Source organism: Ochlerotatus camptorhynchus, unplaced genomic scaffold, assembly GCF_037179485.1.
Source record: "Ochlerotatus camptorhynchus isolate MF236.1 unplaced genomic scaffold, CSIRO-AGI_Acam_v1.1 ptg000022l, whole genome shotgun sequence".
NCBI classification, from domain to species: domain Eukaryota; kingdom Metazoa; phylum Arthropoda; class Insecta; order Diptera; family Culicidae; genus Ochlerotatus; species Ochlerotatus camptorhynchus.
Window position 1 is genome coordinate 3,724,273 of NW_027040514.1, and position 24,006 is coordinate 3,748,278.

The 24,006-nt window shown below is 42.8% G+C and overlaps 1 protein-coding gene across 1 annotated transcript in view; it reads left to right on the plus strand.

The window, feature by feature from the left end:
* The window catches only part of drk (growth factor receptor-bound protein 2 drk), a 92,637-nt gene that overhangs the window by 55,445 nt on the left and 13,186 nt on the right, over positions 1–24,006 (plus strand). Inside the window, exons 2-3 of the mRNA XM_065227758.1 lie at positions 20,646–20,743; positions 20,801–21,086. Coding sequence (XP_065083830.1) covers positions 20,646–20,743; positions 20,801–21,086 — 384 coding nt within the window. The remainder of the gene's footprint in view (positions 1–20,645; positions 20,744–20,800; positions 21,087–24,006) is intronic.

Genomic DNA, 24,006 nt, shown 5'->3' on the forward strand with positions numbered 1-24,006 from the left:
TTCGTCAGAATCCTCTTCCAGGATTCGGCAGAATCCTCTTCCGGGATTCGTCAGAATCCTCTTCCGGGATTCGTCAGAATCCTCTTCCGGGATTCGTCAGAATCCTCTTCCGGGATTCGTCAGAATCCTCTTCCGGGATTCGTCAGAATCCTCTTCCGGGATTCGTCAGAATCCTCTTCCAGGATTCGTCAGAATCCTCTTCCAGGATTCGGCAGAATCCTCTTCCGGGATTCGTCAGAATCCTCTTCCGGGATTCGTCAGAATCCTCTTCCGGGATTCGTCAGAATCCTCTTCGGGGATTCGTCAGAATCCTCTTCCGGGATTCGTCAGAATCCTCTTCCGGGATTCGTCAGAATCCTCTTCCGGGATTCGTCAGAATCCTCTTCCGGGATTCATCAGAATCCTCTTCCGGGATTCGTCAGAATCCTCTTCCGGGATTCGTCAGAATCCTCTTCCGGGATTCGTCAGAATCCTCTTCCGGGATTCGTCAGAATCCTCTTCCGGGATTCGTCAGAATCCTCTTCCGGGATTCGTCAGAATCCTCTTCCGGGATTCGTCAGAATCCTCTTCCGGGATTCGTCAGAATCCTCTTCCGGGATTCGTCAGAATCCTCTTCCGGGATTCGTCAGAATCCTCTTCCGGGATTCGTCAGAATCCTCTTCCGGGATTCGTCAGAATCCTCTTCCGGGATTCGTCAGAATCCTCTTCCGGGATTCGTCAGAATCCTCTTCCGGGATTCGTCAGAATCCTCTTCCGGGATTCGTCAGAATCCTCTTCCGGGATTCGTCAGAATCCTCTTCCGGGATTCGTCAGAATCCTCTTCCGGGATTCGTCAGAATCCACTTCTGGGATTCGTCAGAATCCACTTCCGGGATTCGTCAGAATCCTCTTCTGGGATTCATCAGAATCCTCTTCCGGGATTCGTCAGAATCCTCTTCCGGGATTCGTCAGAATCCTCTTCCGGGATTCGTCAGAATCCTCTTCCGGGATTCGTCAGAATCCTCTTCCGGGATTCGTTAGAATGCTCTTCCGGGATTCGTCAGAATCCTCTTCCGGGATTCGTCAGAATCCTCTTCCAGGATTCGTCAGAATCCTCTTCCAGGATTCGTCAGAATCCTCTTCCGGGAGTCGTTAGAATGCTCTTCCGGGATTCGTTAGAATGCTCTTCCGGGATTCGTCAGAATCCTCTTCCGGGATTCGTCAGAATCCTCTTCCGGGATTCGTCAGAATCCTCTTCCGGGATTCATCAGAATCCTCTTCCGGGATTCGTCAGAATCCTCTTCCGGGATTCGTCAGAATCCTCTTCCGGGATTCGTCAGAATCCTCTTCCGGGATTCGTCAGAATCCTCTTCCGGGATTCGTCAGAATCCTCTTCCGGGATTCGTCAGAATCCTCTTCCGGGATTCGTCAGAATCCTCTTCCGGGATTCGTCAGAATCCTCTTCCGGGATTCGTCAGAATCCTCTTCCGGGATTCGTCAGAATCCTCTTCCGGGATTCGTCAGAATCCTCTTCCGGGATTCGTCAGAATCCACTTCTGGGATTCGTCAGAATCCACTTCCGGGATTCGTCAGAATCCTCTTCTTGGATTCATCAGAATCCTCTTCCGGGATTCGTCAGAATCCTCTTCCGGGATTCGTCAGAATCCTCTTCCGGGATTCGTCAGAATCCTCTTCCGGGATTCGTTAGAATGCTCTTCCGGGATTCGTTAGAATACTATTCCGGGATTCGTCAGAATCCTCTTCCGGGATTCGTCAGAATCCTCTTCCAGGATTCGTCAGAATCCTCTTCCAGGATTCGTCAGAATCCTCTTCCGGGAGTCGTTAGAATGCTCTTCCGGGATTCGTTAGAATGCTCTTCCGGGATTTGTTAGAATACTATTCCGGGATTCGTCGGAATTCTCTTCCGGGATTCGTCAGAATTCTCTTCCGGGATTCGGCAGAATCCTCTTCCGGGATTCGGAAGAATCCTCTTCCGGGATTCGGAAGAATCCTCTTCCGGGATTCGGCAGAATCCTCTTCCGGGATTCGGAAGAAGCCTCTTCCGGGATTCGGAAGAATCCTCTTCCGGGATTCGGAAGAATCCTCTTCCTAGATTCAATTTTCGGGAACTTGTATGAAGTTCCTAGAATTTCAGAGAACTTCATAGGTGTCAAGCGAACTTGAGAATTTTAGAAAACTTGAGGGATATTGTGTAAATTTTTAAGAAGTTCTAAGTATCTCAGAAAAGCTAGATCTATAGATTTTTGGGGAGTTTCAGATCTTAAGAGCAGTTTCCGTAGCTTTAGTCCAGACTTTTGGAGCAGTTTAAAGATCTATAATTGTAATTTAAAAAAAATCAGGATAGTTTCATGATGTGCTGAAAAAAAAATCGGAAACCCTTAAGATGTTCCGAGAATTTCAGGGAAGCACAGAGTTTTTCAGAGAATTTTTGAAAACTTCAGAAATATTTCACGGAAGTCCAGAGAATTTCAGGGAAATTTAAAGGTGTTTACGGGAATTCCATTTATTATCCATTTATAGGAACCGAGATTTCCGGAAACTTCTGCAAAGCTCCGAGACAATTTCTGGAACGTGATGAAAATTATAAGAACATCCGGAAAACGTGAGAGTATTTTAAGCGTGTTATTTGTGATATTTCAGTTAAAATTTTCAAAAATTTTTGCTAGATTGATTAGAGAAAATCAACGAAATTCCATTAATTTAAAAAAAAAAAAAGCAAGAACTTTTAGCAAGCAGTGATATCTTCAAGAAATTCAAGAGAACTTCTGATTAATTTATATACTTAAGATAGTTTCATGATGTTCAGCGAAGTTCCGAGTAATTCAAGGACGATCAGATAGCTTCAGAATAATCCCATTAACTTAAAAAAAAAATGCAGAGATTTACAAGGAGTTCCGTGGAATTATGGGGTATTCCATGAATTCTATGATTGATTCAAAAAACTCAGAAGCGTCAGGGAATTATGAATATATGTCAGAAAATTTTCCAATTTTCCACAAATTTAGAGAACTTCAGCTAACCATAAATAAGTTAAGGGAACATTAGTGAGCGTTTATAAGGGTTATAATACTTAAGGAAAATTGTCGAAACTTCAAGGCAACGTTAGAAACATTGAGGAAACTTTAGGAAGTCCTATAAAGTTCAGGGAAGTTTAAGAATTCAATGAGAAATATTGTAAGCATCCGGCTAGTTTCTCAAACTACAAAAATTTGTTAAGGCAGTTTCATTAACTTTAGGAAAAAATGAGAACTTTCAAGTAGTTCTGAAGACCTCAGAATAGTCCATTCTGATTTCCATTGAAATATTCCTCAACAGTTCAATAAAGCTATCCTCCTAATTCAATTTTCTTGTAGTTTTCCTCGGAATTACCTTAAAATTCTCCTTTTAAATCTCACTCCTTCCCTTTGAATTCTACTCACATTGAAAGTCTCATAAGAATTCAGAGGCATTTCTCCTCACAAATTGCTTAGATTTCTTCTCATAATTTGTTTGGAAAACCCTCCTGAATTCATTTTCCGAATTCCTTTTAAGATGTTCTGGTGTTGTTCTCAGATTAAATTGTAATCCTCCTTTTAGTATTTTCAAAAAGATTCCAAGGACTTATGCTCCGGTTTCGTTTTCTCCCACAACTTTATAAAATTATCCTCAGAAGGCCCTTAGAATTTTGCTCTGAAGGAGTTGTGCTCCTCAGAAATTTTCAAAGTTTTCATTAAAATTAGCTTTTAATTCAATTCAGGGTTTCTTGAAATTCTACTCAAAACTTTCAAGTTTCACAAGAAATCTAAAATTCCTCAGAACTACCTTAAAAGCAGATTGCATTTGATGTTTTTCTGAAAGATTTTTTCCCAGATCTATGAATGAATGAGGTCCTCAGAAATTATAATAAAATTCCACGAGCTTTTAAAATTGTGCATGGATTTTGACTCCAGATTCTGGAAAATTTCTTGAAGTATTATAGCTTTTAAGTTCAAAACTGGTTCAAATTTAAAATTTCTAGGAAACATGCATGTTTCAAACCCAAAAAAAAAACATTTCAACCTTCTGTTTTTTTTTTTAAATTTATTTCTTACTTGATAGTAGTCCACTGTGGATCTATAAAGGTCAAAGTGTACTTTAAAATTAATTCTTTTCTTTAAATATCCTTAGTAAGAGCCTTCCAGGTATTTTAAGGAAAAATAAATTTTTTCTGAGGATTCCCGGTTTTCAGGTTTTTGCAGTTAGTCTAGACTAATACCGTGGATTTGGCCATAAACTTTCTATTGAATCTTTCGTTTTGAAGGTTCATATCGTACATAAGTGTTTATACTTGTTAAGTAAGTCTAAAATATCAAACGTTTATTTTCTCTTAGGTCACTTTTTAGTCACAATTTTTAAAACTATAAGTCACTATTCGGTCACTTATTTCTTCAACATGGTCACTAAAATCACTATTTTTGACAGCAGCCTGAAGCCCAGCCCTGAAGACCACAATCCTCCCAACAGCTCAGAACTCCGCCCTATCGAACGGTATCTTAAAAAAGCTAATAAATCCATGGAAAACGAGCAGCAGTTTAAATCTAACTGGCGTTCGGCGGTGAATAAGGTCGATGAGACCACTGTGCTAAATTTAATGGAAGGGGTTAAGCGGAAGGCACGGCAGTTCGGATTTGGCAAACCAAAAGAATAAACGAACATTTTTTCCTTTAAATATATGAATTGAACTACCAAATGAAAAATAAGAAGATTTTTGTGATATGAATTTTGACTGAAAGAAATTTTTGCGCGTTCCAGTCTTTATCAAATGTATTTCCGATATAGCCATTCGAAATTCAATGTTGTTTTTTTTTTATTGCTTATGATGTTTTTGATTAAATACTCAATCAAAGCTTAATATATCTTGAACTTAATTGTGTGAGTTTCGCGCATATTTATTCAACATTAATCCATAATAACCTCAAAAAAACTGATGTTCGGTCACAAAACACAAAAAAAGTGCAAATGCATAATCCTGATCCTTAGTACTAGCTTAAAAAACTTGAAAAACATTCATTGTTGTAAAAAAATATTCAGAATATTCTTAAAAAACAACTATCAACGTCACCCGCTTTACGGTATTTAGAAAAGCACTCTCCTAAAAGTTTCCTTGGATTTCACCAAAGAATGCCATGGGAATTTTCCTCAGGATTTCATTGAAATTCTTCTCAACATAATCTTGAGGATCTCTGGGAATTTCCTTGAAATTTTCCTGAAACTTTTCTTAGAATCCGCTTGCAAAATTCTTCAGAATCTCCTGGAGCACTACTCAGAGTTTCTTTTGAAATATTCTCAAAATTTCCGGTCTGGAAATTCCTTCAAAATTCTTATGAATTCTCTTCAAAATAGCTTAAAAATCGTTTTTCCTCTATCATAACAAATCATTTAGCATTAATCCACTGAAGTTGTTAACCTGATTACTCTCGTGCAGCATTCAATGTGTTATACTACCAGGAATTACGATTGAATCATACCAACTACCAATCACGAACGTTTGTCACGCATGGAACACATTATGATCAAATTCACTTAAATAAAAGGCTATTTAATCATTAAAGCGTACCATTATGTCACTATGGAAACAAAACACCCTCTATTGCCTACTTCATGTTCCCGTCTCCCCGTTTAACCGAGTACCGGAGTGATTTGAGATTTGGACGTAATTGCATTTGTAAACACTTCAATCTACGATTTCTCGCTAAAAAATGCTCAATCTAAAAAACTAATAACATTATCATGTAGATATATGTAGGTAGTTTACAATATTGAGTTATTATTCACGTTAAATCAGTTTGTTTACAAATGAAATAACGCCCAAATCACAAATCACTGCGGAAAGTTTCTAATTCCTTTCCCTTCTAATGGGGCCTGATGTCGTTACAGACAATGAGCTTTTCGTCGAATCCACATCAACTTGGATGACCATCAGCTAAATATATCCACTCCATCAATAGTCGACTGAACCAAATACACGACCGAACTGCTACTGGCAGCAACCTAACACAGCAAAAATAGACCGAACGAGATGAAATCTCGCCTAACGTTTGAAAAAGGCCTATCAATAAACAAAGCTTGTAAGGCCCTTACCACGCAAAGCAAGGCCACTTCGGTGTACTTCGGTTCGCGAGAAAAGGGCCTGACAAGCGGATAGGCCATTTGCAAATGTAACGTGCGATTCTGTCAGCCACACGGCCAATATTTACATAACAATATGTCCTACACGTTCTTTATTATGCATGCCACGGCGAAATTTTACCACTTCCCTACCCACTACCACCCACCCGTCGCATGTTTCTACCGACCGGTGGCGGTGAATTCCAAGTGACGGAAACAAACAACACATCGACGTCCTTGTGCTTCCGATTCCCGGTAGTGTTGTTGTTTTGTGGTCCAATCGTCACCATCAACAACGTCTGGAACGTCACGTCGACGAAGAACAATGGTCGGAGAAGGGGAAGAGGGGTGGTGTCGTTCTAGATGAATGCTATTTGTCAGAGCAAATACGGATATACGAACCAGCATACATTCAGGGGCCGAGAATGTGATAGTGGAGTTTGGTTAGCCGCATGCCACGAACGAGCGTCGCCGAATTTTGATGGCAACGGGACATCTGTTGTCGGTACGACAGGTGTAGCAAACCGACAAATGAGTTTCGTGATTTGGTCATGACGACGACACCGCGTGTGCTGTCTAATTGGTACGTGTTTTGGTGGAGCAAAGGAAAGCTCCTTACAGCAGTTTACCGAGCAAGGGAAAGGATGTTTCACACAATCTATCAGATGCAAAGCAAGTAGTGTGAAAGTACGTCGCAGACAAGTTGGTTAAGCTTGTCATGCTTGTTCCGCTTTGCGACTCCATTGTCTCAGTCAGTAAGGGCGCGGCTACCGAGCAACTAACATACGACAAGCAATAAAGACAGCGGTCCCAGGGGTGTAGTGGTAAGGGTGACTGATTCTCACTCCAAAGGACTCTGATCACACCTTCCTTCGAAAGGGGGAAGTAAAGCCGTTGATTCCCTGATCTATGAGTTGACGGATCGATAGGTTCAAACAATTTTATCTTTTTCCTTGCATCGTTCCGATAAAACTATGCTACAGACTTACAGAAACAATTTTTGTAATGACAATTAATCATATCGTTCGGCCATTTTCCACAGAGATGGCGCTGTTCCGCCGGTAGGAAGTGATAAAAATCCCCATATAGAAATTGAGAGAAGTGGGAATAATTCGCTTTCGGTGCATATTCAGATCAAAAAAAGTGACCGACAACCTAAATAAATTAATCAGGGACTCTGTCGTTCAGTTTTTTCCCGGAAACAATTGTTAAAACAAGCTACAATTAAATAAAAATGATTTTTACGCATACCGTTTTACCTGGTTTATAACCAGTCCCCAGAAAGCCAAAAAATTCTAATTTGAGAGAGAAAATTTGCTCTCACGACCTCAATCTCTCAACATGCCATGTAGTTTGATGAGACTCTATTTGTGAATTCCCTTGTAACAATCAGGAATTTTGTATAAATTTGTAGATAATTTAATAGGTTTAAATTATTTGAATTAAATTCGTTAGGGTAGGCAGTAGGAATACACAAGGATTTTTTTTTGCTGAATTCTTTCCTAAGACGGGTCCATCTAATTTATGGATAAGGTAGGAAAGGGACAACGGCACTTCAATCGGCCAAGTTATCTTTCGTGTATTTGGACTCACGGAAGTACACGATGGGTTTCGGGAAAAGATGGACTTTCGGTCTGTCCGAGTCTTACATTTTCTTAATCTGAGCATTCACAGGCTCGATCATTTCGTCCGTGACTTTCTACCAATTTAGAAGTGTGCACGTTTGTTCGTGTCCGTTAGCATAGCGAAAAGTATGCTAATATAAAGTGACGTCAATTATTCAATTTAATTGTTCTTGGAACTTGTTCTTGGGAGATGCTAAAGATGGTAGAGATTATTACTCGCCATATACCATTGATCACGAATATTATCATATTCGAGGAAAGGAAGGCATATGTTTGGTAATCCAAACAAGGATCAGGGGAATCGTCAAAAGATTTACGAACGAAAGCAGACCCGGAATGAAACTTTCCTGAGTTTTAAGATGGAAATTGAGCGGTTGAATAAATTGCTTAGCACTCCACTTGATCTGCAGACTATAAAATAGCGTACCTAACACTGCCAAACATGTCTGGTACCTCTATATATGCATTTTGATTAACATCCGAAGTCCCTCCTTTTTTACATATCCTGCCCAACAGACACATTCAGCCCCGCCCCATACATAAAAATCGGCAGGAAATCCTGTGAGAGGTGAGCTATTTTGTGTGCAGAATGTGTAAAAAGGGAGGGACTTCGGAAGTTAATCTAAATGCATATATAGAGGTACCAGACATGTTTTGCACTGCACTGTCCTCTGTGAACAATTAACGGAAAACCGATTATGTGTAGTTTCCAGTAGATGTCATCGCCAACAACAGCAGTGACATCTGATGGGAAATAAATGCAGAAGCTTGACAAAATGATTAATTGAAGAATCAAAGTGACGATTGACTCCCAGATGGCGAGTGGGTGAAAATGGTAATGTCGTTTTGATATCTGTCAAATTGCATGACATTTTTTTTAGTACTTCATCTTTTTTTGTAATTGCGGATCTCAAAACTAGTTTTTGCTCGCCAATCGTCGCAAGCGTTTTGTATATATTGTTGCTTGCTCTCTGGTTTTTGATCGCCCGTCTGTGACAATATGGCCTTGCCATAATACGTATATTAGTTTGTGTGGTGGATCACAACCACCCATTTCTCTTCCGATGTGTATTGAGGTCCCCAACAACGGTGTCAAATTTGAAAAAGAGGACTCGAGCTTAAAGAACAGTTTAAGCTGGTTTAGATTCAAACCGGGAAAATCCGGGAATTTCAATATAGAAATGCACTGGCCACCTTGCCAAGGGTACATTCAGGAGCAGCTAATGACATGTTTTTGAGAATACTTAGCGTATCCTGAGTAATGCTCAATGACATTTTTAGATTAATTAAATATAATGCTAATTCCATAGCAATACTTAGGATGTTTAATTTAGAGGAATTTAAAATAGAACCAGGGAGATACGTTAAAGCGACCTCAACATCAACATTCTATGTCTAGTTTGAGAGTAACCATTCTATTCAAGAAGCACATCACCAAAACAATGATTCATTAAGTTTATAGAAAACTCCGGTCACCGCCAGTACATAAACCCTCAAATAATCACCCAACATCACCTTTTTTCTTCTTCTTCAATGAACCCAATTACCGACCCAGTCCAATCAACCCTCCAATATTCGGTTTCGCACATTGTCAATCACCCAATAAGCAAAACCATCCAGACCGCACATTGACCGTCGTGTCCGCAATTGACACAGTTTCAAGTTGCATAACACACAGCCAGCACACCAACAGGCGAAGGTTGTTCGCATGCCACCCACCGTCCCCATGAGTTGATAAACTCGCAAAATATAAATCACGAACGTGATAAGCTTCCCTGATTTCGTACTCGGCGTATCAGCAAGGCACCACCGATGCGAAAGTGAAGCTAGCCACGCGTACCCCTGATACCAGGCCTTGATTCTGCGAATAACTTGTTATCTACGGTGGCGACGGTGGAATACCGAGAATCGGTTCTCGAGGGGGGGCCTACAGCAGGGTTGGTCGGTTGATCGGTCAATGAGCTTTCGCCCATTGATAGAACCTGATATTGTCCGTTCGGTGTGATGGGTTCTGCTTGAGCTCTACAACCTATACACCTACGTTCATGAATTGGAAATTCGAAGAATTCATGCCACGGACGAGAAAGCTTGAACGCTGAATTGAAAATATCTTCCTTTGATGTTGGTATTGGTTTATAATGAATGAGTTGATGCGGTTCAACTTTGTTCGAGGCCATGCTTTACCTTACTCAATTTTTTTTTTTGGTTAGAAACCTTTTACTTTTATGATAGAATGCGAGTATGACTGAACGTTACTGATTTTATTTTATTTTCTGTATCATTCCAGGTAAAGACCACTGACTATATCGCTGACCATGATTGGACCTAAAGGTTACGACATAAGGTTAGTTCGTAGAAAGCATTGCGAATCCTTCTTTTGTATTTTTGGGCCGAGAGTGCACCAAACCGGGAAATGCATTTACAAACTATATGTGAAAGCTATAACGACTACGAATCACCGCTTTTCGAAGAATTTTATAAAATTAATGTCTGCTAATTTTAGGTTGGGTTAAGGTAGGGCTTTATTCAGGACACTAGAGAAAATTAAAAAAATCGATTTCACAATTCTGCACTTATTTTTGGCAAAATTTTCTAATTGATCGTGAATATCTTGCGAACAGAACAATTTAGCGGGAAATCGATCTTCAATGATTAACAATTTCTGCAACTCGGTTGCGAACAAAAATGTCAAGTTGAGATAGGGGCTTCTTTAGCCAAGGAATCGTCAATCCTTTGATTGGAATAACCTTTGACTTACTACAGACAAGAGAGACTTTTACCCCATCCTGGGTTATGGTTCGGATATAAAGACATGCTCCATATGCATAGGCAGATGCGTCGGCAAAGCCATGAACTTCAACATAAACAGCATCAGGGGCACACATATACCTGGGAATTCTGATTTGGTGAATGTGATTTAGAGAATCACGAAATATGGTCCAATTTTGCAACAACTGGCCATTTAGAACATCATCCCAATTCAGCTTACTCATCCTGATTTGCTGCATTATCACCTTAGCAACTATTTTGACAGGTGACACAAGACTAAGGGGATCAAATAGTTCAGAGATCTGCGAGAGAACATTCCGTTTTGTAGGTGGAGAGTTGGAAAGACTGGGAAGTTCCACGTGGCATCGATAGACATCTTCAGTCGGATCCCAAAGAAGTCCAAGTGTCTTGATGGCTTGATTAATATTCGCATCTTCAAAAGACAAGAACCTATCCCTGTCTTCTTCTGGAACCGACTCCAAAATCGCTGGGTTATTCGCACACCACTTATGAATGGGAAATCCCCCTTTACGGAGAAGCTCGGTGAACTCGAGACGACATTGGATGGCTCCTTCTATGGATTCAGACCCAGACAGGACATCATCAACATAAAAATCTTCAAGAACGATCTTGGCTGCGAGCGGAAATTGATCACCATCATCAATAGCAAGCTGCTGAAGAGCCCTTGTGGCTAAGAATGGCGCAGAAGATGTACCATAGGTTACTGTCGTTAATTCCAAAACTTGTCAGGGATCATTTGGATTTTCTCTCCAGAAAATTCGAAGCAAAGTAGTGTGGATTCTGGCAAGTGCTATCTGCCGGTACATTTTACTAACGTCAGCAGAGAAGGCATATCGATACTTTCGAAAACGCAGGTTGATGGAGAAGATATCATCTTGGACCACCGGTCCGATCATCAAGACATCATTGAGGGAAGGTCCATTACCCTTCGAAAAAGCATCAAACACAGCTCGTAGGCTTCAACACCGCATGGTGAGGGACATAATATTTCAAAATATTTGGAGGATCTTGAGACTCATCAACCTGAACACAGTGACCAAGGGATTTGTATTCATTGATGAACTCTACACATTGTTTTTTCAACTCAGGGTTTTTCTGGAACCGTTGTTCCAGCATGAAGAATCGACGAAGAGCAATCGAACGATTGTCCTCCACGTGATGAACAGAATCTTTCAGGGGCAATTGAACAATGTAACGACCATCCTGGTCGCGATGGGTTGTGGAGCAGAAAATTTCTTCGCACAACCGTTCTGCATTGGTGAGAGGGTTACATGAATCCACGGTTTCAATCGACCAAAACTTTTCCGTAGAATCAGCAAGAATTTGCAGACTTACAGAGTAACAATGCTGTGAAACATGAGGCTCATCGATAAAACCAGCAACAACCCATCCAAGCCGAATTTCTTGGAGGATTGGAAGTTCTTCCGCAATTTTGAATTGACCCGGCAGCAATAATTTGAAATACAACTGAATTCCAATCAGCAAGTCAATTTCACCAGGATTATGAAATTCCGGATCTGCAAGTGGAAGATTGGGAGGGATGTTCCACTTCCTTATATCAAATGGAACAGATGGCATTAGGCCAGTAACTTTGTCAGCAACAAGACACTCAAGTTGCGCAGCATAGTTAGAATTACAAGAACGTATCTCAATTCTAACCATCTCAGATAGCGTTGAACGCTGACCATTTGCTCCGACTACCTCAACGTTAGTGGAGAAACGGGGTAGATTCAAAGACTTAACCAGACTACGAGAAGTAAGGTGAGCCTGGGAACCACAATCCAAAAATGCTCGACAGTATTTCAAATTTCCATCCGAATCCTTAATCTGAACCCTAGCGGTCATCAACAAATTATGACTCAGACGTGCTTCAGTGAACACGAGACTGCACCATTGGACTGGGATTCCTTGGGAACAGATTGGTATTGCACATTTGGAATATTCGACTTCAAGACGGACTGCGAAACATCAGGAAAAGGTTGAAACTTTGATGTTGACTGTGAAACCTAAGAAACAGACTGGGATTCAGCGTTCGAGACATGGGTTTTCTAGGTAGACTGGAAAACCGGTTTATCACTATGCAGAAGGGTATGGTGTCTACCCTTGCATTTAGAACACGTATATAACGATGTACACGAACTACTTAAATGACCCACTTTCAAACAATTAAAACAAGCTTTGATCTCTCTTACCTTGGCTTGGCGTTGCACGACGGTCATCGCTCGGAAGATCTCGCACTTGAAGTTCGGGTGGGCTCCGGTTCCACACATGTCACAGGACTCCTTTCCGGTTACAGCAAAAGCGTTGGTAGAGATGGTCTTCACTTGATTCTTGCTTGGTACAGATGGCTTCATAACAGGCGGCTTCGCGATCGCATCCTCGCACCGCTCCAGGATTGAGCAGCGCTTCTTCAGGAACTCCATCGTGTCCTTGTAGGCGGGAATTTGCTTGTGGGAAACGGTTGATTCCCATTCCATCCGGGTTTTGGCATCCAAAGCTGATGCCAAGAGGTTGACAACGAAACGCTCCAACATACCGTTCATCACTTCATCCATGAGCTTCAGTCCATCGATGTGTCGGGATACTTCGTCGACTAATTCCCGAAGATCCTTGGCACTTGTTCGGTTCATTTTCTTCAGGCTAAGCAGCCCCTGGATGTGTGTGTCCACGGTAAGCCGCTTGTTTTCAAAACGTTCTTCCAGCAGCTCCCACGCTCCGACATAATTATTCTCGTTCAAGGTGCAGACGTCGATGATTCCAGCGGCATTACCAATCAACGCTTTATCAAGTTGGTAAAGTTTGATGGCGTCGGAATCGGTGGATGTTCTCATGACGTCGAGAAACATGGCCTTGAAACGTGGCCAGTTCTCGGGTTTCCCATAGAAGGTGGGAATGGGACCCTTGAGTGGTTGCTGCTGTACGATGATTCGAGGATTCCCTTCTCGCTGGGATAATGGCATCGGACGAGGTTGCGGTTCGGTCATCGACTGAATTAATGTTTTGACCAACATGCAAGCCTCGTTGTATTGGTCTTCAAATGTGATGTACGTTTCATCCTGGTCCACTAGTTTTTCGGCGGCAATCAAAGCTACGATTTGCCGATGGTAATCACAATACTCCTGGGTAGTGCGTTTCCAAATTGCGTGTGAAGACCTTGAGCTGCACCAAACTTAATTGTCTTGCACCAGCTCCAGACGCTTCTTCGACGGCCTTCCGGATCCTCGTCACTTTGGCCTTTGCTTGCCCACGCAGGTGAACAGCAATCTTCACTTCAGCCATCTTCTCCTTCTCGTTCTTCACAGGTGTGTGTTGAATTGGCATCAAGCACAGCGATCACATGCACAACGGAAGGCAGGAACGAACACGTTCCACCACTTGCGCACGCCGAAGACGCTCGCGTACGTTTTGTTTTGCACACACGACGACGAACAGGTTCGATTTCACTTGCGACTGTACTTTCGAAGAAACTTGCGGTTTTCCTCTTAGCCAAACCACAAGAAAATTCTAAAATAAAACTCTGCGAGCTTTTCGTGAGGTAGTAGCAGGAAATCCGATCGGCTGATCACAGCGACGAAAGGCAGGAACTTTTCGACAATCGTCAGATTGTCGACACGCTGTTGCGGTTGCAACAGAAACGGATGGGATCACACGGATCCGGTTCGGCAGGACCAAAAATGTCCGATCACGGACACTGGAGATGGTGTGGCAAACCTCAGCTCCGAGGATTCCAGCTGATTTGGCCAATTCCCCCTGTGGGAATGCCAACAGGAACACACAGAAAAGCTCGACTGAAAATTCCACCTAACTCATAGCCCTGAAAAGGACTGTTTTGGCTTCGGCTTGTCCAAGGAGGAAAAACGACGGTTTATATTTTCAACGGCGCTATAATTCGGTGTTCTCTTTACAAGGTTTGTAGACTGTATCATCGCGACGCGACTTACTTTTTTTTTGACTTAAAATGATCTTTATTTCTTGTGTTTGTGTGGTTTACATTTATGAATTTTTCAAGTGACTCAGATGCGTCTTTTCAACTTTAGTTCATTTGAGATTTTAATTATTATTTACAGTTACTAGTCCTATCAGGCCTATTTTAAAGTATGACCACCTTGGTGGGATTGGTTTGATTTGAATTGGAAAAAGGAGACAACTTATAACTACTATTTACAACTACAACTAACCTACAACTACTATATGCACCTAACCTACTATATACAAGTTGTTTATCAAAGCATGTTCTGATAAATTACATTTTTCTGCAAATTTAGTCTTAATTTCGTTAATTCTTGAATCTATTTTGGCAATTCCTGCCTCTTCGTGTAAATTTGTTATTCTAGTGTCGAAGGGACGATCCAGAACCATCCTCAGCACTCTATTCTGTGCGACCTGAATTTTGTTCCTGTGAGTCTGTGCACATGATTCCCATACCGGGGCGGCATAGAAGATGCCGGGGGCTATGATCTGTTTGTAGACAGCCAGTTTGGTTTGCTTTGAGAGGCGGGATCTGCGGCAAATGAGCGGATACAAACACCTAACCAAGACGGAGCACTTAACTAGGGTTTTCTCTATGTGCGAGCGGAACAGGAGCTTCTCATCGAACAACATCCCGAGATAAGTAACATCAGTGGACCACACGACCCTTGTACCATCCATTATTACGGTACAAGAGGGAGACGGTTTCAATTTGGACGATTGCCGATGGAGGAACATGATCGCTTGTGTTTTGGAGGCATTGATTTTGATTTTCCATGTGGTGGCATAATCAGCAAAGGCGTTAAGGCATCGTTGAAGTTTGTTCGTTATTTCGCGAGGCATCCTTCCTTTGACGGCTATTGCTGTATCATCTGCGAACAGGAAAAACACGCAACCGTCTCCAAGGGGAGGAATGTCGGAAGTGTAAATGCTGTAAAGCAAGGGACCCAGCAGACTGCCTTGCGGGACTCCTGCTGGGGTAGGAAAACGTGTCTGAAAGACAACCATTCAACGATACCTTAAGGTTCAATTTACTTTGATGCTTTTTCGAAAAATTCAAGAGCAGTTTTTTTCGACGCATTAGTTCAGATTGCAAAATGCTCGCACTATTCGATTTCTTTTGCTATTCTACACAAAATGACGCGAGCTTATAGCAATCTGAAATAATGCGTCGAAAAAAACTGCTTTTGATTTTATCGAAAATGCATCAAAGTAAACTGAACCTTAAACGACCTTTGCTGGAGGTAGTTACGGGTGATTTTAACCAGATGTAAAGGAAAGTTGAAGTTACAAAGCTTGTACACAAGTCCGTCATGCCAAACATTGTCAAACGCCTTTTCAACGTCTAGCAAGGCCATGGCTGTGGACTTGGATATAGCTTTGTTACTCCGGATGTTGTTCATCACCCGTACCGTACTGGGGATTGGTGGAGTGCCCCTTTCTGAACCCGAGCTGTTCCGGAACGAGAATGTTGTTTTCCTCGACAAACTTGAGCAAACGATTGAGAATGAGTTTCTCGAACAATTTGCTCAGCGCTGAAAGGAGGCTGATTGGTCTGTAGTTTGAACGCAATGTTGGATCGTTACCGGGTTTGCGGATTGGTATGATTTTAGCTACTTTCCAGATGCTTGGAAAGTAGTGCAGTTCCAAGCATCTGTTGAAGATAGCGGTTAGAAGAGACGGCACTTTCATGCTGAGTCTATTCAAGATCAAGTTGAATATACCTTCATGTTCTTGGTACATTTCAGTGCTGAGCAAATCTGTTGTACTGTAATCATATCCGCCGGAGGCACGACACAAGGGGAGGCATCTAGGTTTTGAGCGGATTGCGCAACCTGATCATCGAGCGGTCTTTGGATACTCGAGCCAAGCAAATGCGATGAAGCGACATGCTTGCCGATCGCATTTGCTTTCTCCTGTGGGGTGATTAAGGCCTGTACTCGAAAAAAATGCACCAGACAAAAGTGTTCGCCAAAAATTTATTCTAAGTCGGATTTTCTTGAAACTTTCAGGGAATGAACTAATACATATGGGTTATGTTTTGGCATAATTACTTTATTCAATTTCCTTTCCAGCGCTGAAAGCCCGCGCCTTTCCCTTAAGACACCTCATTACATTTTGTGCAATGGTGGAGCCGACCTTTTTGGTCAGTTTCATCCATTCTTTCTTAAACACCTTGGACGATTTTCGAACTTTGGCCTTGATTATGGCCCAAAATCTTTCCACCGGACGAATCTCTGGTGAATTTGGGGGGTTGGCGGATTTTGGTACAAAACCAACGTTATTGTCTCTGTACCAATCCAACGTCGATCGCGCGTAATGGCATGAAGCCAGGTCTGGCCAAAATCATGTCTCGCCTCCGTGGGACCGCAGGAAAGGCAACAGACGCTTCTGGAGGCACTCGATGCGGTAAATTTCGCTGTTGATGGTACCCATTGTGATGTACGGTTTACTCAGTTTACCGCATTTCTTCTTCCATATGTCTTCCGGAACATCAAACCGTGATTTGGCAACGTAGAACTCCAGCCCCGGTATCTGCTTTGCGTCTGCCTTGATATAGGTTTCATCATCCATAACCACACACATCGGTTTCGTTAACCACTCTCGATACAGCTTCCTTGCGCGGGATTTGGCCGCCGTGTTTTGTTGATCACGCCGGTTCGGTGCCTTCCGGACCTTGAATACACGAAGCCCAGCTCGTTTCATGGTTTACTGAACGAACCAAGCGGAACACTTTGCCTTCAGAGCCGCATCGCGAATCGAAAGGTTCGGATTACGCTTGAAATAATCCAACACCTTCCGGGCCTTCACAGGGTCAGCTGTCTTCGATTTTCTTCCACTTCCAGCCCGCCGCTCGGTCGTTTCGGACTCCTTAAACGATTTTACCACCCGAGAAACAGTTGTATGGGTGATTCCCAGTTGTCTTCCGATCCATTTCATGGTCGCAGTCGGATTTTCCATGACGGCGCGCAAAATTCTCCGGCGATTTTCTTCTTGTTTCGATGACATCTCAATAACCACTGAACCGATTGTTATGAAATTTTTCACATGTAAATAATTCACTCCAAACTATTTATACCCAGATTTTCATCAATTTTTACCCACCGATAAAAATTGTGCATTTTTTTGAGTACAAGCCTTAAAAGCCGATCGTCAGATCGGATGAGTTTTCAGGACCTTGGCTACCTTCCAGAATGGTCTGGAGCGGTCGTCCAGATTCTGGACAACACGCCCGAAACTTTCATTTCGGAGTGAGTCCATTATGGTAGCAATCTGCCTGTTCATATCGGCCTTTTAACGTTTTTTGCCCAGATCTCCAGTCCTCTTAAACTGGCGTCTACGCATATTTCTCAATCGAATCAATAATTGGGTGTGTGAATCAATAGCACATTTTCGTCCTTCCTTGTCATCCGATAGACGGCACTTGGAGCCAGCTTGTACCGGTCTCTGATTTCAGCTTGGATAAACTTCGGGTCGAAGTTTGGTAGGCCCCTAATGACGACCTTGAATGGCTTCTCACCGGGAATGTCGTGGGTGAAGAATTCCACCTTGGAAGTCCTCAGGTGAGCGGCGCCGGTGGTGTAGTGGTAAGCGTGATTGCCTCTCACCCCAGCAGGCATGGGTTCAATCCCAGTCGGCGCCGCCGGGATGTTCTGAGGCATAACATCTCTGATCACGTCTTCCTTCGGAAGGGAAGTAAAGCCGTTGGTCCCGGGTTCATGAGTTGATGGGTCGATAGGTAGGGTCCAGGTGTGGGAGCTGCCTCCCTGGCGTCGGTAGCATTGGTGCTCAGCACGGAAAACAAGATCGACGGAAAACAAATCAAAGGAAAAAAAAAGTCCTCAGGTGGGCGACGACCAAGTCATACTTCGCTTTGGTACGAAGCACCACCTTGGTGCCGACTCTGCCCAACTTGTATTCGACTTTAACGCCCAGCGTCGCTAGATCTGCGATGAGCTCATTAAGATGGGCATTTTTCACTACCAATGGAGGTAGCTTCACTTTTGCCGCACTCGGGCCGGCAGAATTTTCGTTGCCGATGGCGTCGCCGAAATCACCGATGTCGCTGGCGTTCGTCGCAGTGACATCGGACTGGCCTCGATTCTTCTTCCTCTTCTTCTTCTTGCTGCGTTTTTCCATCACAGCTGGCTGGATATTCCCATCCATGGGGAGAACAGCAAACCTGTTGGATGTAGGTACACCCGAGTTTCCTTCACCGGGGTTCTTGTCCTTCACCGGGCTTCGCGAGCGATGCTTTTCCATTTCGGGGCACGCACACACAAAAAACCGCGAAAGAGAGCGCGAACACTATCGCCACGAACTTTTCGAACAACTCGAGATAGCGAGCTGAACTGAACCGAACTGAACTGCTTGACGATCAAGCAGAGAATCCTGACCAGGGCTGAAAAAATCACTGAAAATCATCAAAGTTCACTATGGATGATAAATTCATTTCATAGTGAATGCTGGTGATTTTTTCATGATTTTTTCAACTCTGATCCTGACACTACAAATCATGTCTGGTACCTCTATGTATGCATTTAGATTAACATTCGAAGTCCCTATATTTTTATATATTGTGCTCGACAGATACTTTCTGCCCCGCCCCATTCAAACAAATCGGCAGGAAATCCTGTGAGGGGCAAGCTATTTTGTGTGAAGAATGCGTAAAAAGGAGGGACTTTGGATGTATTTTTTTGTGCAGAATATGTACAAAAGGAGGAACTTCGAATGTTAATCTAAATGTATATATAGAGGTACCAGACATGTTTTGCACTGCAATGTCCTCTGTGAACAATTAACGGAAAACAGATTATGCGTAGTTTCCGATAGATGTCACCGCAAACAACAGCAGTTACATCTGATGGAACACGAATGCAGAAGCTTGACAAAATGATCAATTACGCTTACCACTACACCACCGGCGCGCTGCCTTGCTTTTGTAGAACATCGATAAAATTTGTAATGTTACTTAATGTACTTTTACCATATTTAGCTTTATCCATAAAACCTGGAAAACAATGTTATAGGCCCAGGAAAAACCGGGAATTTAAATTCTTAAATCAAGTGACCACCCTGAGTATAGAAAACTGACTTCAGAAAAGTTCAACATAGAATTTCCAAACAATCTTGATATGGGTCCCTAAATTTTCAATGGAGCTATCGCCGTCTAACTCCCGCGCACTGCATTCGAATACTAAAACATAACCCCCTTATACAAAACCGACTTCACAATCAATCAGAGTTTCATAAAAGTCTGCATGGTAGTGGACAAATGATTATCGCCTTGGACTGGCAACAGTCCAATTCTTCCACGCGAATCACAGAGATGCTCCCGTCGCTAGAGCACCACCAAATCCGCCCTTCCCCCCTCAAAATTGACAACCGATTCAATTATCTTAAAATGATTGTCATGACCCAGATAAAAATAGATTGACACGACGCACCAGTCGATAAACATCGGATGGAACCCGGTAAACACAACATATTTGCTCCTACTGTTGGTATTATTTTCTCTCCACTCAATTTATATGTTTACATTCCTCTCATCGCTGACCGGCATGGCATGGCAAAACCGCACCGCAACTGGTGCTACTGGTGGTGGCCGCCGGCTTCTATGCGTCCGGCGAGTCCCAGTCGTCTGTTTGTTGGCTTGCCAGTTGGTTCTATTTATATCCTATCTATCCATTTGGAATTAATCGAACACAGACTGGGTTTGGTCGCCTCTCATCGGTATCATGATCGAAACCGCCAGGCCAAGATGCTATTATCGATAGCGGATTCCGCTGCTAGAAATGCCAGAATATAGGATGAGCCTTTGGGCTGCTCTATCGCTATCGCTGTTATTTGGGAATTCGAGCGAACTAATGTCGATAAGCGCCCGTTGAAATATGAACCCTTTTTCTACTTCGGTGGGCCCGTGTCCTGGTGGAGTTACTTGTGTTTACACCACATAGGTACACATCATAGTTATCTTGAATTGCTATCAAACTGGAACTATCATCACAAAATGATAAATAATGATCGAGCGGATCCTGTGGTGAGGTCGTTTCTTCGACAAAGTCGAACCATAAAGTCCACTTGGTACTAGACAAATTGATACTAACTATCCATTTCCGCTTTTCCCTCCAACAGATTCTAAACATGGAAGACGACATGAACTGGTACCGGGCGGAACTGGACGGGAAGGAAGGGCTGATACCTAGCAATTACATAGAAATGAAAAATCACGAGTAAGTTTTTCCTTGCTCGCAGTCAGTCGCCAATTTAACTTTTCCCATTTCTTCCAGTTGGTATTACGGTCGCATCACACGGGCAGACGCCGAGAAGCTCCTAGCGAACAAACACGAGGGCGCCTTCCTGATACGGATCAGCGAGTCCAGTCCGGGTGATTTCAGCCTCTCGGTCAAGTGCTCGGATGGCGTGCAGCACTTCAAGGTCCTCCGGGACGCACAGGGCAAATTCTTCCTCTGGGTGGTCAAGTTTAGCTCGCTGAACGAACTGGTCGACTACCACCGGACGGCCAGCGTGTCCCGCTCGCAGGAGGTCAAACTGCGCGATATGGTGCCAGAAGAGGTGAGTGTTGCTTGTTTGTTTTGGGTAGGTGGGGCTTACGATGGCCCATCTCATTTGTAGGTTGGACGATACGATGGTCCATCTAGCTTACTAATTCAAAAAGTGCCATATCATTACTGGCATCTGCTTGGTATTGCTATAAGGTTTTGCACCGTCGTGGTTAAACTCTGTCGGATGACAGTTCATGTAAACCACACTTCTTCAACGTCCGCAGACAACATCCTTTCACCGCGCATTTCCTCGGCGTTTTTCAAATTAATATTCAGAATTTTCTTAAATTATTGTGGTTATAAACAGTACAACTGAACTGTCAAAAATGTCATCCGATGAACACTGAGTTCATTCGTGACATCATGCTGCAGAACCTAATAGGCGATTGCACGGATGGATTTGAGTCCACTCACTCGAGAAAAAGTGGAACAGGTACCTTAGTATTCTTTTTTCTTGTCCAAGTTATCGATTTTAATTGTGCGGACCTTATTGATCAAATCGTGCAGTAGTTTTCATCGCCGTCCTGCTTTAACGTTTGCCCGCATGAAGTCCATTTAAAGGCGTTTAGCTGTTCAACTGCCAGTATGGAGATAAACTGCGCCAAGTGCTCGTTTGAAATTACTATCATCAATAATGTGGCAGTTTGTTTTCTCCGTGCTCCGGAGTGTCACGGGCCCTCTCGGATTACTTCAAAACACATCGGAAAAACTTGTTTTGGATGTGTGACAAATGCGCCGAAATTTTTGAGAACTTACTCGCATCACCAATTTCGTGGATGAAAAATCATTTCTGGTTTCGCTTACGGATGCAATCATCAAAGACTGTTCCGTCAATCCTGTCGCCTGTTGTCAACCGATGGCCAACAATTGGATTCTTTAATTTTGAAAAATATATCGGAAAGAGCTTCGTTTTCTGAACTCAGCGATATTTTTATCGAACCTACACACTTTCATCTCGATTTTTAAATCAAGATTTAAAGCAAAATAATAACTTCACTGTTTGACACTAAACTAACAAACTGACAGCTCGCTCTCATACAAAGTGACATCGAGGGGCGCTAATAAGGTGATTTTTGCAAATGTAATCGTTCTTATTTAAAATAGTTCCAGCGTACCAAAATTGATGAAATTTTGGGTTTGGGTTCCATTTTTAATGCAAATTACGAATATGCATTTACCTCAATACTCTTAAAGATCCCAATTGAATCAACTCGACCATCAAAACGATTCCGTTGATCCGATTTTGCGTTTGTTGGGTCATACGTAATTTCTGTGCACAGCTGTGAAAAACCGGCGAGTAAATTCTCGCTCTACTATATTTGTCCCGTATCCATACTGATGGTGAGCAACGAAGCAATCACTGCTATGGTTAAAGCGAACCTGGAAATTGAAAACGAACCCGATGTTTGCACTTTTCAGTGCTAAATGTTATCTGCAAATTTTCTACCTTTTTCTATTCTTATTCTTCTTCGTTGCTTGTTTGGACTCTACCCGAGGCAATCCTGCTTGGACTTCGATTTGGAAAATTCCTCTTCGATCCTTCGGATTCTTATAGTAATCTGCTTGGAAGCCGATTTAGAGAAACTTACTTCTGCCGCCATGGTACCTAAATGCAAAAAAGGGCAATCTCTTGATCTTCTTTATGATGATGATCATGATCGATGAGAATGATCCATCATCCAGGCAAAATTCCATTCCCGGCTTAATGTCAAAAACGAAAAGGTCACCTCTATTGCGATAACCACTTCCGATTTCCATAGTCTTCGCAAGAACTTCGTGAAATTCAAGTTTTCACTTAAATTTGGCCATCGAGGTGAATGCCGAGTATTAGCTGAAGTCTTGGACGGATTCAAACGTCTTCTCAAGCATCTTACTGAGAAGCAACACAAATTTTCCACTTACGACACCAAAACTGAACGTCTGTTCAAGGTTGTCATGAAAGGACTGCCCAGTGGTCTGCAATCAGATCAAAAATGAATTGACAAAATTACCAGTCCAAGTAATCAAAATGAAAATAAAATCGCATCCTGGTGATTCGCGCAACAGGATTTCTAATGATTTTTATTTAGTCCATTTTAAGTCTAGTGAACTAAACAACTTTAAGGCCTTAGAAAGAGCTAGCCTTATGTCCGATTTATGTGGGAACACTTCAGGAAGACTAGAGGAAGTTTCACGAAAGACTACGCGACGAAATAAGGACTACGATTGGAAACTTGGAACATGGAACTGCAAATCGCTCGGCTTCCCAGGCTGCGATAGGTTAATCTACGACGAACTTCAATCACACAACTTCTTCGCTGGACGGGACAAAAGGTATGGAAAAGTGGGTACCGAGCAGCTACTTTCTACCAGAGCTGTGGCACCGCCAACGAGCTGGGAGCCGGCTTTGTAGTGCTGGGTAAGATGCGCCAACGCGTGATTGGTTGGCAGCCGATCAACGCGAGGATGTGCAAGTTGAGGATTAAGGGCCATTTCTTCAACTACAGCATCATCAACGTGCATTGCCCACACGAAGGGAGACCCGACGACGAGAAAGAAGCGTTCTATGAGCAGCTGGAGCAATTCGCAGCGGGACGTCAAAATCGTCATCGGCGACATGAACGCTCAGGTAGGACGGGAGCGATGTGCGGTAAAAGAGGTGAGGAGAAAGGAAACTAGTGGACTCTTTCATTCTGACGGTGTTCTTATGCAACAGCATACGTGACGTCACGTCTGTTGCTGCATAAGAAGACGCGAGAACGAAAGAGTCCACTAGTTTCCTTTCTCCTCACCTCTTATACCGCACATCGGGACGGGAGGCAATGTATAGACCGGTAATCGGGCCAAACAGCCGGCATGCCATATCGAACGACAACGGCCAACGATGCGTAAACTTTGCAGCCTCTCGGGGTATGGTAGTTCGAAGTACCTTTTTCCCCCGCAAAGGTATC